General features: G+C 44.4%; 2 protein-coding genes across 2 annotated transcripts in view; one reads left to right on the top strand and one right to left on the bottom strand.

Annotated features, from left to right (window-relative positions):
• Window positions 1-581: 581 nt before the first annotated feature.
• Window positions 582-6,013, top strand: LOC115318821 (matrix-remodeling-associated protein 7). Its single transcript, XM_029978525.4, has 3 exons — window positions 582-913; window positions 1,050-1,177; window positions 3,616-6,013. The coding sequence occupies exons 1-3, from the start codon at window positions 659-661 to the stop codon at window positions 3,725-3,727; spliced, it is 495 nt and encodes a 164-aa protein (XP_029834385.3). The 5' UTR covers window positions 582-658; the 3' UTR covers window positions 3,728-6,013.
• A 388-nt stretch (window positions 6,014-6,401) lies between these two features.
• LOC8029338 (FACT complex subunit SPT16) overlaps window positions 6,402-16,270 on the bottom strand; it is a 35,352-nt gene continuing 25,483 nt past the window's right edge. The window contains exons 23-26 of the mRNA XM_029978523.4: window positions 14,809-15,092; window positions 13,939-14,007; window positions 11,825-12,194; window positions 6,402-6,977 (exon numbers count right to left, since the gene is read on the bottom strand). Coding sequence (XP_029834383.1) covers window positions 11,875-12,194; window positions 13,939-14,007; window positions 14,809-15,092 — 673 coding nt within the window. The 3' untranslated portion in view covers window positions 6,402-6,977; window positions 11,825-11,874. The remainder of the gene's footprint in view (window positions 6,978-11,824; window positions 12,195-13,938; window positions 14,008-14,808; window positions 15,093-16,270) is intronic.

Raw genomic sequence — 16,270 nt, forward strand, 5'->3', positions numbered from 1 at the left:
AACGCCGAAGGGCGCGAAAGAAGGGTACAAACCTTGCTGCGGGTTACGTTAAGAGTTCACAATAAGGTTGTTTTGAAATGGTTAAAACAAAAACGGGGCATCACGGGCATTTTTCCCATAACATCGCCATGGTTGCTGGGTAAACCAAAACCTTTTTTTTTTTTTCGCTAAAGTCGGACGACTTTGTTGCCAACCTTCAGCTCAGTGGCTCAGCTGGCTGGCTCGGCTGGCTCAGCCCAGAGCTCAGCCCAATGCTTGACTCGGCTCGACCTGGCTCGGCTTGGTTACTCGGTGCATCAGTGCCATCAGTGCGGCTTCGAGCTTGTACTGCTTGTACCTTGTGCGCCGTACGGGGCAAGGTGGTGCACGGAGGCGGATTGCTAGAATAGCGATTGTAGCTGGATTTTAGTGTATTCGATGTGCCAGACGACTGCAACTTGTAATATCGGTCGCTGACCTTGCTTCATTTGTGTGAGCTCTTACTTGAACGGTCAAAGCCATCAAAGCCCCTCACATAAATTCCTCCCCCCCCCCCCCCCCCCCCAAAAGAAAAAAAAAAAAGAAGCCTGTAGCAACTAATTCTACAGCATCCAAAGCACATGAACGTTCGTAACAGTACTTCCACCTTTGCTCGATCAACTTCGAAGTACAGTAGCTTATGTGCAGTTATTTAATTTCGGTCATCGACACTAAACAAAACTCCCCATCTCTAAACAGACGTTGCCATGGTCACGGTATGGGCTCGATATGGAGCAGCCTCAGTCCCGTGCTGGTTCTTTCGATAGGCGTCTCGGTTACGGCTGTTCTAATCACTGCCATTTTCTCCTACCGGACTGCAAACAGTACCAATGTTGCATCCAACACATTTGTTGGCCCCTCTGCTGTAACAAGTGAGGATGAATCGACGGACGATGTAAGTCGCTCCGTAGCAACGCGATACCATTCGCTACATTCTCAATTTAAAGCACGACGGAAGTTCTTGCGCCATATGATAACTGTGAATCGATCATTTCCATGTCTTAAATCAATTCCCGCATTGACGCCTGTAGAGCGACGACGCCGAACTGCAGTCTGAAGGACTGGCGGAGCGACTACCAGCGAAGCCACTGGTGGCCATGGCAGCCGAGTCGGTGATATCGGCTGCAATGACTGATCAGCAACGAGAGCTTGAGCACGAGTGAGTTGTCACCAGTACGGGTTAGGAAAGGCGATTTACAGAGTTGGGGCCCCATTTCCGCAAGTATACTGCTGTTCCTACCGGAGTTGGGCCCAATTTCCGCTAGTCTACTGTTCCTAGATGCCTACCGGTAAGAGGGGGCGTAGCTTTTGCTTGTGAAGAACTTGTGGACCACTTCTTTGTTACTGGTTCATATATACCCTTTTAAACATTTGAAATTTACTATTCATACAACTCTGGCTACCTGCTAGTTAACCATGGTCTATTGATTAAAGCAAGAGTGTCTCACATTTCGAAATTGTGAATGGGAATCTTTTGAAGAATTTCTATATTCTTAAAAAGATCCCTTGCTTATGCAGCAGCACCCACGTGCAGCAATGACTTGTACAAATCATCTTAGAGTAGCAAAGTAATTTTTGGAGCACATGCGTCACTTTATCACTCTTTCCACTACAAATAGTTAAGCATGCATTGGCCTATCCAGCTAAAAGGCCGTGCCTTTGCTTTCCCACTCCTGTGCAACCACTCACTAGCATCCATTATACAGCAAACAGTATAATTCCCCAAACACTTGACTAGCTGTACTTAAGCACCAGACATGAAAAAAAAAAAAAAAATGTTGTTACAAGTCTCATTCTAGCAGCTGCTTTTAGAATACATGTAAATGCAGGACAGCATCAGCATGCGTGGAAGGCAATTAGGTATGTAATCAAAGGTAGAGCAATAGTGTTCCACTCATGCGATGCAACTTTCGTTCATAGCTCAGTTAAGGGGACGTGCACCAGGGAAAAACAAGTTTTGTTTTTTACGATAATTGAATGAAACTTGGCTTATAGTGCTTGATATTGTTTTTATAAATTTATTGTTAGCTTTTGATCTAGCTTGTTTTTTTATGTTCTGGACGCTACGCACATCCAGAAAAAGCCATGCTCTTGCTCATACATGGGGCATGGCAACACACCTAAAAGAACCTAGTAAAATAACTTGCTTCTTTTAAACCACAGAGTGCAACAAAGAGCAAGAATAATCAGTGCAAGACCGACTTTATATTAAAATAATTGAATATAGCAAAAACACCATTTTCAGAGGGCTAACCAAAGTTCCTTAAACTCATTAAAGGAATATTCAAATGAAAATTGAAATATACCTTTTGCATTCAGAAACAAGTTAAACATGATCAACAAAATCTTCTAATAACAATCACAGATTTTTTATTTTGAATGGATGGCTATATATTTTGTTCCAAACAGCCAATTCCAGCGAGTGCTAGAACAGCAGCCATCGGAGAGTGCAATGCATCTCGGGAGATCTGGCACCTCCAGTGCGTTCGTGACGTCGGGTTTTCCTTTATGCGCAAAGCTATAAGGAAGCTGGCATGGTTGTGAGCTTTGACACTTGGTGGCGTCAATGCGTTACAACCTGGCCATTTGGGATGCCCGCTCCCCGTAGGAGTTGAATAGGCGCGAGATAGAAGGGAAATCCGGCTCGGCCAAGTTAGGACAGGGCTTGCGTGCATGCAGCTTGCCGCCATACCTCCGCGAAGCAGTCGTGCTTTTATGGGTAGTATGACATAACGACATTCAGTTTCTTAACTTTAATTAATGTTTTGGCCAGAACATGGTTGACATTTCGGCAATAAAATAGGTGCTCGAATTGTTTCTGAATGCCTTTGAGCCTTTAATCCCAAGCTTCCATTTGTTCACTGTTAAAGCATTAGTATCCTTCTTAATTAAATCTTGGATTTGGAAAATTCACTACCAATGGCACATGCAGCTTGTCAGAGCATCGCAGCCTGAAGTATATATTCTGGGACAATAGCTGCAGTCTTATCTTGAAATGTTACTGTAAGGCCATAGTTCCGTTCGTTTATTAGGTACCAAACGTGTGTGCGCATCATCCTGCTGAGGGAGCGCTTTCCCCCTAAGCACGCAGCTACTTTGTGGTGAATCGAGATACACAGGATCGCGGTGTGCAGCTAGTCTGTGGTGAAGCGAGATACACAGGATCGCAGTGTCCGCTCCACAGTGCACTAGTGAAGTGCACTCCACAGAGCTACCAGAGTTGAAACAGATTTCATACCACGAGAAATGTGAAACCAGAATACTCTCGGTGCTCAATACATTGAGTTAAACAATTTGCACAGGCCTACCATAACAGACTGACAGTGTAGCAGAGCTCGAGTTAATAGTTCCGGTATTAAGAAAAAGAAAGGAACTTTTGGTGCAAATTAACATTTTGCTGAAATGTATCAAAAAGCAGGAGGGTGAGCACTTTGGCGAAGCATCGTCAATGCACTTGCAAAGCCACCCATTTGTGCTTGCGTCCTCTACACGGAAGAGTGAACAAAGTACATATTATGTCAGTGCCATGGGTCATTGAACAGAACATTTGCACTTGTAATACCACTTCACGCATGATGTAAACTGCTTTTTATGTAGGACCCAGCGGAAACAACTACAGGAGATCTACCGCCTGATGCAGGAAAATCGTGACAAGTTTGGCGATACATCCATTGACGAAGTGGTGAATCAGATGGCACTTTACCGGTGACGCTGCAAGCAAGGCCGAGTGCAATCATTCCTCCCCATAAAAGGCCTATGTTCTCCTATTGCTTGTCCCAAAAACTGTATCCTGCATTCCCCTGGAAACCATTCATAACACATTTCTGCAAGCCACTTCGTTGAGACACATGGGAAGGAATGCATTACCATCAAAACACAAAACATTCCTCCAGAGCAAAATTCACTTCTAAAGCATTAAGACTACACCAGTAAAAGAGCTTATGCACAATATGACCAATGATTACCTTGGCCATACAAGGCCAAGATAATTCATTGTCTACCTAAATGGCATGGACATAAAATATTCAAAAGTACTCATGCTCTCGAAATAGCACTATGCAATGACCACTGTTAGTAATACAGAGGCAAAGCTGCCAAGAAACAAATTGTGTATTAGGAATTTTAGACCACAAAACTCTTTCTCTGCAGAACCCTGTTTTGTTTTGAAGGTAACCTTTGAGCTGTAATGGTACACCTCTCAAGAGATATTGTGCACCCGCCACTTTCTAGGCAATAGTATTCAATGGGAGGACATAAGTGTTTTGACGGTCACTACCACCATGGTTATTTACAGGTTCACAAGCATGTCTTTCAATAGGCACAGTAAAGCAAAGACCCACAGCCATGCCAGGTTTCATGGCCTCTGCAAGCAGACAGACTGTGAACTTAGAGCAAATGATCATTCCTGAAATAGCAAATTTGGTTTCCTGTGTGAAAATGGATTTTTGATTGGTTACATGTAGTCACACAACACAACACAAAATACCTAACTTGTGAAGACAGAAGGGTAGACCTTATAGAATACTACTAATACAAATGAAACAAACATGGTAAGTTCTGCTCTCAAGCCCACATGCCTCTCATTCCAGAGTTCTGTTCACATGTGGGAACATGATGGGATACAATATAGTGCTAGCCCACTCCTGCATCTCCAAGCTCTGCAATACTATGTTGACAAATGTCTTTCCATTACATGCAGTTACTTGCATGAAGTATGGCTACAACTTTTCAGTTTAACAGAAATGTACATCCGGTTACCAAATCTAACAGATTTGATAAGAATTAACTCTTTCCTGACCGCGCCCATAAGCCGTCGATCAATGGTTTCAAGCGCAGTCTAAAAATTAAATTTAGTGCTGAGAATTATGTTCCACAACCTCGTGGATAGCCGAAAAAATTGTAGTTTCAGTTTCAACATGGGTTTTAGCTTGATCACAAGCGGGTGTGCTGTCAAAAACAGTCCTGGGGACGGTGGTTGCACTTATGTAACATGGCTAACTGCTTGCATCAGTCTTAGTTAAAAAAAAAAAAAAAGGGATTATTTACATATTTCAACTGTATTGTGGCATATGTTTTAGACCTCAAGAGCTCTGGGGACATTTTAAATGATGTTATAGGTGTCACTTAACAGATGGTTGTCGGTGAGCATCATTATAATTTCTAATGCTATCCTGAGCTGGTGTGCAAGTTTTATGTTCCCAACAAGGTGGACAAAAATGCTAAATATCAAGGAACTGCAATCAAGGCTATGACAAAATCAAGGTAGACCACGAAGAAAGCATTCTGTTGAGGATGTGAGGTGTACTATCTGTGTTTCACCAATATAAAAGCACTCCTTCGTGAAAAGCACATGTGTTTTGGAGGTTAACTCTGACGAATCAAAAATAGACGTCTGTTAGAGTACACTAACTTTGAGAAGTAATAGCCATGAGTGTGGGGCACATTTAGTATATTCTGAATTTTTTTAATTTGACATAGCTGTAGAAGTTTCTCTGTTTATATGCTTTCCGCACATACATTTCATTTTCAAGAAATTTTATTTTAAAATTTTTTCCTCACATTATACTAATGTTTCTTTTGAAAGAACAACTAATTGGCCCCATTTTGATGTGTCATATTTCTTACACCCAAATTAGGAAGAAAAAAGCGGTAGCACGGATCCTTTGAAAATTGCTATTTTCCCGTGGTCAGGAGAGAGTTAACACCACCAAAGTTTGATTTCAATGAAACATACAATAATGGCATACCTTGCATCACAAAAAATGATGTTGCATGTCGTAGGTGCTAGAAGCCTTCAGACAATGCAAAATTCCCTTGAATACGAAGAAAATCCAAGACCAATGTCAAAATATTTTGTTTGAGTGAATGTTCAAGCTACTTTTCCTACATTGCAATCCAATTTGTGATACAAAAATGAGCAGCAAGCTCCCTTAACTGCAAGACTATTGTTACAAGCAGATGTTTTCAAGATATAGAAATGAATAAATATCACTGTGTTGCAAGGAAATTGTACTGTGTTGCAATTGTGTGTGCACAGATTTGACAGTGCTTGGCTTTGCATAACTTTCTCAAGGGAAAATTTTATTCTGAAAGAAATTACCAAATTTTTTATAATATAGGAGTTGCATTATATGCACACTGTTACTATATTCAGCAGAGGCACCTTAGCTTCATGCAATGGTAAGTGAAATTGACTGGCAGTTCAGTGGATTAACCCACCAGGCTTAGCAGAAAAATGTTCATCAGTTAAAATACTTTGTGACACAGTGTCACATCTAGCCACAACATCCTACCCCTAAAAAAAAATTGTGTGATATCCATCTATCTGCAAGGCACTCAGTGGAAAGCACTTCTAGATCCCCCAATGAAACTAACGACACCAATGAATATAAAAGCATTTATTAAAATCAAGAAAGCCTTACGCAAATCTTGGCTCACAAGAAATGAAATAACATTTGAACAAATTGACATTGAGACATTCAGTCCTTGCAAGCTAAATAACAAACACTGCAAGTGTGAACCAGTCAAACTTTTAGAAAGCAAAAGAACCATGAACACTGGATCCCAAATATATATATATCGACAAAAGGTTTGCACAATGTGTAAACTATGTACACTTGGGATGCTTGCCCCAAAGAATAAGAAGCCTGTTGGACTTGCAAGAGTGGCACGACTGTGGTCCAGAAAAAGCTATGGTACAGGCATAACAGCAGTCAGTTGAACTTACCAAAAGCAGGTATTTACTGCTCTTATGTGGAAGTATTTTTGGAAGAAACTCAGCAAATATGCATGCACAAACAGAAGAGGCTATGGGGCAACAAAAAAAAAAAAGAGGGTGCAAGGTGGTCCAAGTCGTGGCAAAGGTATGTTCATGGTGTTCCTGAAAATGCTTGGCCACTTGGCATCTGGCTAACCACTGATGAGGACAGACGACTTCTTGACGCCGTGATGATAGCCACCTTTCCAGAAAAACGGGATTCACATGAGACCACGGGATAGTCAACCTCGACATCAAGTATACCTCGTGTCGAACTGGTGTGCAGGCAGACTTTATTTAAGGTTAGCATTACCAATAGACTAGAGCAGTGGTTTTCAAATGGGGGTCCGCGATGGCATCCTAGGGGTTCGCGAAGCCCTGTCTTGTCAGTCAAGCCCAGCAATGTAAATGGTCTTTTTTCACATTGAGAAGAAACATTCCAATTTTCAGGTGAGTTCTCTCGTGTGTATGTCAATGAGGTAAGTCTACTTCACACTAGCAATTAGTTATATCCATTTAATAAATCGTTATCAACCTATACCTTTCTATTCCCCTCACCCTGAACAGGGTCCTCCATCATGTCTGCCTTTTTAAAAGGAGTCCGAAAAACATAAATGGTTCAGAACCACTGGAATTGCAAATGCAGTATATGAGCGTTCAAATAAAACACTGTTGTTGCTATTCATATTCTTTGTATAAATCTATGGTTGAATATCAAGAAAGATGACAAATAAAAGTATGTCGCATGCATGCCTGAAAGTTCACAATTATCCAGAAAACAGTGTTTAATAATGTAAAATTAAGCACTGCATATACCAGGGGTGGCCAAGCTGCGGCTCGCGAGCCGCATGGGGCTCTTTGCGTGTTAAAAAGTGGCTCGCGGCTCCCTCCCTTATCTCCCCCCTTCCCAGTCACATGAGCACTTCCCCAAAGAGAGAGAGAACGCGTTTTAAATCGAAAGACGGGCTGTGGTTTGCTAGTCCTGTGCTACTGCTACCTTGCATACAGTTGAACTGCCTTTGACTCGGATAGACTGAAAGTAGTTCGACTTTCGTTTATTGCTCAGGACAAAAGTTTGCCCCCTTCACACCGCAGCTCTTGGAAGTTTCGTGGTTTTGTTTGTGGCTCTTAGGCCGGGTCAGCCTGGACACCCCTGGCATATACCCACCAACAAGTCACTATTTTCTTTTGGGGGGGGGGGGGGGGGGGGGGGAGGGTTATTTGGTTTCTCAGCTATCTCCTCACTACTGCTACCATTTTAAATGTACAGTCCTAAGATTTAACACACGAGCGTGCGTCATTCGATAAAGGCAGAGCAGTCTAGCGAGCGCTGTGCACGTTGTCATGTGTGCAGCCTTGGCTTTGCAAACAATTGGGGGTAATCCCGGCTCGTACTGCCATGTCGTCTGCTGCACTTGCTGCCAACAGCACCCCTCTTAGTGCTGCTCCATCACCATGCTGCGCGTGTTGGGCAACGGGAATCTGAAAGCGTTTTGCAACCATCCTAACTCTTTTCTGTTCTGTCCCAATAGAAAAGTATATTCATCTGAAAAAGCCATCTTGGTTTTTATGATTGACTGAATTTATGAATGTTGAGATTAATGAACGAAGCAAAAAGAACAAATTTCGCTTTCCCGATACGCGCAGCATAGCGATAGAGCAGCGGTTTCGCATGAGCGCCTTTCATCGCTGTGGGCAACCCACGCTGTCGGTAGCAAGCGCAGCAAACGGCGTCAGCTGGAGCCGGGAGGTGCCTCCGGTTTCTGGAAGAGCCGTCGCAGCACACATGACATCGCGCACAGCGCTCGCTAGGCTGCCCTGCTTGTACTAAGTCACATGTACCCACGTGTTCCCTCTCATAAATCTCATGACTGTACATGTTTTCAGCTACTATTAGCACATCTTGTGCTGCTTGCATCAAAGAATTAAGTCTGCATTTTAGGCAGTTGGAGCATTCTAATAATCAAGGGCACCTGAGTGTTACCATTTTTCCAAGGTACCTTTTCTGCAGTGAATATAAAATGGCAAGCATCAAAAAGAAACGAAAGGGAATTGAAATGATAGCTTCACAACAATCTTTCCTGATCACAGAAGGGGACCTGCTGCTACTATCACTTTCGTGATAAGCAGCACTTTGTAGTATCCGTTACAAATATAAACAAGTTACTACATGTTTGGTTTTTACTGGGAGCTTAAGATGTAGAGCCCACCACCAGACTGCTTCCAAATATAATGAACTTTAAATACTATTGAGTTGCTTTCCAAGTCACTTTCTGCTCCCCAGGCATATTCCATAGTCAACCCAATACACCATATTCAGTCATTTCTTATACTTAAAGGGCAACTCCGGTTCATTTTACATATTAAGAAAACTATGCAATTCGCTTCATTTTCGCCTAAATAGACCACACGCTACATATTTCAATCTAATACCACCTAAAAGTAGATGAAACTGGCAAACAAAATTTGAGGTGCACGAAATTACTAAAATCTGCTAATTCTAGCAGGCAAGGCGCGGCGAAGCCAACAGCACAGTCGATACGACCGTGGTGGTGCACCGCACCCTGCGCTACTTACGTCATGCTTAGGGCTCTCAAAGAGATTTGTTTGCCTGTTTGGTATTTTTTTAAGCAAAGCCTACAGGCGGTGCTAGTAGCACGCTCCTCGTTGACCACTGATTCGCAGAACGCGCACGCGCCTGTCTGCTCCCGTGAGAGCATGCGTCATCACCGGCAGTCTCCGTCGCATGCGAGAGAGGCAGTTCGCGACGTTGAGCATGGCATACTTGCACAAACCTGTTACGACATATTTATGTGTAGTTTTGCTGAACTTCACTTTCTACTAATGTTTTAAAAGCAAGCTCTTGGGAAAACTTGCCATTTTCTCTGCTAAAACGCAAGCTGCGGCCGCAGTAGTGCGGACGTCGTCGGGTGTAGCAGACCAGAGCCGTATATTGGGAGAGTCTGACCAGTGCAACACGCTCTCCGTGCAGAGCATTGTGAAGCTACCCGTTGTCTGCTACGGGCCGAATTTTTCACCTGAATAAAAGTTTGCGGTCAGACGTCTAGAAACTTCATTTGTTAGCTTCTTAGCCCACCGACAAATACCAGTATATCATTTTCTTGCCAGAGCCAGCGATATTCCAAGCATCCCACCGGGTGAATGAATGAAAATGGCGGCCCTCCCCGCTCATCTGGGAGCGGCCGGGAGTTCACACGTATGCGCTCAAGCTTCTCACTCTGCACCGCAGGCTGATTGACTCACTTGGGAGGGGGGGCATTATGGAGGCTAGATCATAAATTTGCCGAACTCTCCCAATATACGGCTCTGTAGCAGACGACACTTTCACCCTTGCGCCGAGCTGCGCCTACCCGCATGCCTGGTGCTTAACGTCACGATTTCTACCATGTGGTTAGAGGATGTAGGTTACAGCACAGAAGCAATGTTGCCCGCCGCATTCAAGGTATCGGTTTCTGGTGAGCTTTAAATGAAGATTGCACAAAAATATTACACCATTAAAGGGCAACTCCGCTTCATTTTTGGTTTTGAAAAAACAATGCATTCCTCTTTAGTATCGCCTAGGAAGACCACACGTCAAATATTACGACGCAGTTCTGTCTAAATGTTTCTCAAACGGTTCGGCAAACTTTGCAACTCGCGAAGTTACCGAAATCGGCTGACTCGAGCGGGCGAATTCAGGCGTGACCAACAGCGCAGTCAAGGCTACGGCATGGGCGGAGCAAACATTGAGCTAAACGTTATCACCATGGCCCCCTTTTGCTTGTTTTTACTTCTCCGATCGAGCGTAGCGCATGAAGTCAGCAACGTTGCCTCTCGGCGCTCAGCAGTGTCCACGTGATTGGCGTACGCGCCTGCGCAGCGCGCTTCTTGGGAGCAGACCAACCGCCCGCCGTGGTCCCGCCGTTACCGCCGTCTTCCGCGTCACAACCACCGTCGTCGTCTCACCGTTTGTGATTATTGCCTCTCGGAGTTTCGTCCACACTATGGACACCACGTGCGCAGAGCCGCAGATTTATGCCGCAGTTGTGCAGACGTCGTCGAATGCCGTAGACACCAAAACGTGGCGAAGAGTGCGGTGCAAATGACACTCGCGTTCGCACCTGCCGCACACCCGCCCCCATCCCGCCCGTCGTTGGGCCGAGGATCACGTGACATCTCGTACCACGTGATGGCCATGTACTTGGCGGCCCGAGGCCAATGTTGCTGGACGGAGCCGAAGTTTTGGTTTCGATTTCCGCTTGTGTTTAAAATTAGATTTAAAAATATATATCCCATTTTTCGCGAAGCAAACGACGTAGTGTCTTTGACTAGGGCTTTTTAATTCGAAATCACTCATTATCCCGAAATGTTCGGAATTGAGCGGAGTTGCCCTTTAACTCAAATTTCTTAGAATTGACCGAAGCTGCCCTTTCACTTTGATTAGTATATCACATTGATACTGGCACACGAGTTCGAAAGACCCTAATATCACTGCCTTTTTCCCTATAAAATACCAGTGGGAGCTAGGAATTCAGGGAATAACCTTCCGAGTGCTCAACAAATCAAATGTGCATGTCTTTTCATGAACGAATTGCAGGTACTATTTTTTTTTTTATTCAAGGTTTGAAAATCTGTTTTAGATATCACAAGCACTGCCAAGACAGCAGAGCGTGGCACCCCAAAAAAAGTTAGAGGTACAGAAAGTTTGGTGAAATTGGTCTATACAGAGCGCAAGTTCGTCTACTTCTTTTGGAGGTGTTGTGGTGACGTCAGAATGCCCAGCTGTGATTGGCTCTGATTGAAGGATAATGGGTAGACCTCAAAGCAAGCTGCCTTGAGGTCTACCCACAATCCTTCAATTATAACCAATCGGAGCTCGGTGTTCTGACGTCACCACAACCTCTGCAAAAAGAAGCAGACAAACTTGCGCTCTGCATTGCTAACAAAAACACTCAAAATCAACCCTCTTTTGTGCCTAACTAATTGATACAATAAACACGCAACGAGAGGAAAGTAACCGACAAATGGCAATTAGATCTCATCACTTACGCAGTTCCTGCCATTGCCAGGAGCAGACCCGTATGGAGGTGCAGATGCAATCACTTCTTGTGCTTTTTACGCTGATCGTTGTGCTTGGAGTCAGAATCATGGCGGCGCTTGGCCCCATTTTTCTGAGGACTCGAGGTAGAGGATCCCTTACGCTTGGCGCTGCTGCTGTGGCCTCCGCTCGAGCTCCTGTGCGAGGGACGATCGCTCGACGAACGCTTGCGATCCGACTTGCTGTCAGGCGTGCGGTCGGGCTTGCGGTCGGGCTTGCGGTCGGGCTTGCGGTCGGGCTTGCGGTCGGGTGGGCGGTCACTACCACCTTTTCCCTTGCGTTTGGTGTACTCATCTTCAAACTCATTGCGGTTTCGGTCAGCTATGAACAGGAGAAACTTTGCATTAGATTTCTTCTCCCCAAATCACCGGCAGAAGATTGGAGTTCAAATTGCAAACCGAAGCCAGCAACATAGTACAGAAAACTCTCACTTGTGCGAACGTCGGTTTAACGAATATTTCAGAATAACAAGCTTTAAACAAATCCCCAGCAGTTTTACTGCGAATTTTATGCAAAAATGTTTCAGTTAAACAAATTAATGAATTTTAGAATAGCGAATATTTCAGTTCAACAAACTTAATCGGTGGATCCAGGATTATTTTTACAATCAGTTCAACAAAGTTTTGGGCTCTGCAGTGCTGGCGTAGCCGCCGCCCGTCGCCCTGCTGCCACCGCCTCTGCAGCAGCGGCATATCAACACTGGCGTTTACAGAGTCGCCGAGGCAAAGCGGCGTTGCGGTAGACGAAAGCGAACCATGTGGTGAGCCTGTTTTTTCTTTGTCATCGGTTCCGTTCGACTCTGCACGGGATATTTCAAGCCAGTGGACAATGCCATTGCGGTGTGGCTTCGTCACAGCAACAAGCTGTGACAGAGGAAGTGCAAAAAGAAACATAACTGGACAGCTCTGTTACTTTGTGCGCTTTAAGACCGCCGGTGCAAATGAAGATTAGATTTTTTTTTTTTTTTTTTTCAAAATGAGAAAGGCATGCGCAAGCAACGCACGTGCACACACACACAAATGATGAACACAGGTATTTAGAACATCGCTGCCTAACATATACCCTTCCATAATAGCCAGTTAAATTTTGAAGATTTTACTGCAATGTAATATCAACAATCAGAAAACTTCTTCCATTTTTTTCTTTTTTTTTTTAATATATCAGGCGCGAGCGTGCACCAACTAGTTTGAAGGTCTATATATTTTGCCTAAGCGCACGGCTGCGCCGTGGCGAAGCGAGTCGCGAGATTGCTGTGTCCACTCAGCAGGTATTGCTTCTCCACAGTGCATCTGTGCTTGAGAAAAAGTGCACTCAAGGGAGCTAAACCCGCCGCGATCAACTCTTCGAAAAGTATGAATATCGCAGTTCATTTGGGAGCAAATATCAAATAACGTATTAATTTAAAACTACTACTATTAGAAAAATAGAATATTCGTGCAGCCCTACTCTTCGCACATAATATTTAGGCATAAAACAAAATCTGTACTTTCTTAATGGACCTTTTGCAAAAACATTGGTTCGAGAGTAACTGGTTCCAGTACCCTCTCTCTCTTCCTTCTGGCCGAGCAGAGAGGGAAGATGGTTTCGTTGTGTTGACTTCGGGGCGGGAGATTACGCGCGATGGGGACAAAGGCGAGTTTGGGGGAGCCGTATCTAGGTCACAGCGTCTCAATGGGTGAACAGGATGTAGCTGACGTTTTGGGAGTGCAACGGGTGGGAGAGGCCTCGCGCGCGCGTTGTTTTCTTGCCACTTAGCCTCGACCCCAGTCGCGTGTCTAGGTGGCAGCACATATTCGCCAAGAGGTCCATTTTCAGTGGCATCGCCAACAATGTCATGTGCCAGACACTTGCAGTTTCCTTTTCGGGAACAGCTCTCTTTCGGCGCAGACATGGCACTAATTGTGCACAAATACAGCCTTTGGAGCAGTATGCAGCAGGTTATTCATCCTGGCGCAGTTTGGCGCAATTGGCACAGCAGTTCTAACACCGGATATCTCTTAGGATCTGTCACTGGACACAGAAAACAACTATTTGGCTGGTTTGGAGAGCATTCAATGCCACCCACCTTCTCTGGCCTCTTCTTCCAACTCGGACCAGTCCTTCCCACTTTCTTCACTGGTTCCCTCAACACCCACTGCAAGGAAGACATAATTCCAGTTAAACAAACTGTAGCCACCTCAACGGTTCCTTTTCCACAAGCCTTCTCTTCCAAAAAAGAAATGTATGCGGAGCGCAAGTTTGTCTGCTCTTAGTGCAGTGGTTATGATGATGTCAGAACGCCGAGCTCTTATCAGACGGCTTGCTCTCCGCATACTTCGCTCACAGGCATTATAAACAAAAACATAACAAGACCACACTTCGTTACATCGCTACGAAGTGTAGCTACCTCTGTCATGACGAGCAATCCATCAGAGAGGTGTCATTCTCCAAACCATTCAGCCCCATTCAAACTTGGGACAAGTCTCAAAGTGTTACCATCTCAATTGCGTCACACTCTGACGGTCCTTCCCAAAATTGACCATTTTGGGAAGGACTATGATTACTAGCATCATACGGCAGCACACAATTTGTTTTTATATGTACATACTACATTCTCCAATAAGGAGACATGGCAGGAGTGGAAGGAAACACAGCTGTCCAATAGTCGACAATGCCTAAACAGAAAAATAGATATGGGAATACACATAGCAAGAGAGCACATCTATCTATATTAAGAAGACAAGGCGCAAACTGGAACTGCACACACCAAGCATAAACTAACAATTGCAGGGCGCCAAGCAGTGAAAGTGGATCAATAGCTCTGCCGTGTCGCGCACTGCTGAACTACGCTCTCTGTTGAATCGCTACTCCCAGAATATAGACTCTAAATACCAGCGTAGGAGTCAAAGGGCACAGATTTAACGCCACAGCCAAGAGCAGAGCCCAGCATATGTACCTGCAGAGCCTGACTCGTCCTCGGTGAACTCTGAGCCGGAGAAGTCCTCCGAGTCTTCTTCCTCCTCCGAGTCGGACTCTGCTTCCGAGTTGGACTCGCTCGGGTTGTACTGGTCATCCTCTTCGTCGTCGTCGTCGTCGTCCGCATTTTCGCCGTCAGAGTCTGGGTCCAAGAAGGACCAGCCGCCACTCTCGAAGAATCCCTCCGGGTCATCCGTGATCGTCTTCATGATCTTAGTCCAATTCAAGCTTTGGATGCCCTCCGTGTAGCGAATGTCGCACGAGCTGCACAGAATCACAGAGGAGAAGCAGGTTTAACGGCTTGGCTGAGCACACAGCTGCGTCACTATCCGAGCTTGCATCGCCCGGGACTGGCACCGTTCGAATCAAGACCACACTGGGGTGTACAGTTTTGAGGCAATCTACACATGCTGCGTTAGCCACCGATTATTGCCTCCCACTATTAAGTACATCCTCAAACTAGCAGCATTCAAAATAACAAAACAAAAAATGCAACCGACTACACAGTGTGCTGCGACTGACAGAGGTAGTCGCAGCATTGTGGAAAGGCATGTTGAAGGAGATTTGCCTTAAGGGGGCACACCCCCTAGGGGGGTCAACTTTTGAACCCTTGTTTTAAAATTAACGAAATTTACAGGGCAGGCTGGTGGTCATGCTAGAGGGTGTATGACAAAATTTCAGGTCTGTCGGTTAAATAAAAAGGAAATAAGAGTAGCTTCTATCAGCAACACGCCTACGTTGTTTAGTTAATCTATCGTCAGAAAACTATTGCGATATTAAAGATTTTTATTTGCTAGATATGTAGCAGAATGCCTAGAGGGTGCGGCTATGGAACATTTTTTCTAAAAAGTAATTCATTTCTATAAATTTTCTCTTTTGCAAAATTGGTCAACTTTTTGGTCTTCTGTGCCTTCGCCAAAATGTCAACATTTTTTACAAAAGACATCCGTAAAGTGACAAAAAAGTTCCATAGCCGCACTCCTTATTAAATTTCAGTCAGGATAAGGGAAGAATGCGCTTTCCCTGTTTTGCCATTATCAAACGATAGATTGACTAAAATGGAATTTATACCAAAAAGTGGATCGGAGAAAAATGTGTTCAAAGTGCTCCAAACCCTACCTTTTCTATAGCTTTGGCGGACGGAAAATAATTTATAAAAAATTAACTATACAGTGAAAATTAATGAAACTTTTTGGGAATACTCTCTAGATGTTGGTGGATGTAAAGATGTCATTTTTCAAAATCAACTTTTTTTGCAGAAATTTTTTTTTCTGGGCAGTGTCTCCCCTTAAGTCAGTGTACTGTACAATGTTTGCAATGGGTTTTTTGTTTTCATTGGCATTGATGAAGGAGACGTGCGTGAGGAGATGCGTGCCCTGGTGGAACGATTGTGCGAGATGTTGCATGTTGGAAAGGACACTGAAGTGTGCTTTTTTCCCCCG

Source organism: Ixodes scapularis, unplaced genomic scaffold (genome assembly GCF_016920785.2).
Source record: "Ixodes scapularis isolate PalLabHiFi unplaced genomic scaffold, ASM1692078v2 PGA_scaffold9__187_contigs__length_104089568, whole genome shotgun sequence".
NCBI lineage: Eukaryota > Metazoa > Arthropoda > Arachnida > Ixodida > Ixodidae > Ixodes > Ixodes scapularis.

Excerpts from the sequence above, each read along its gene's own strand:
- LOC115318821 (XM_029978525.4), top strand. The coding sequence starts at position 659 with ATGTGCAGTTATTTAATTTCGGTCATCGACACTAAACAAAACTCCCCA. Across the intron at positions 914-1,049 it reads AGGATGAATCGACGGACGAT|AGCGACGACGCCGAACTGCA; the intron begins GTAAGTCGCTCC and ends TGACGCCTGTAG. Across the intron at positions 1,178-3,615 it reads CAACGAGAGCTTGAGCACGA|GACCCAGCGGAAACAACTAC; the intron begins GTGAGTTGTCAC and ends CTTTTTATGTAG.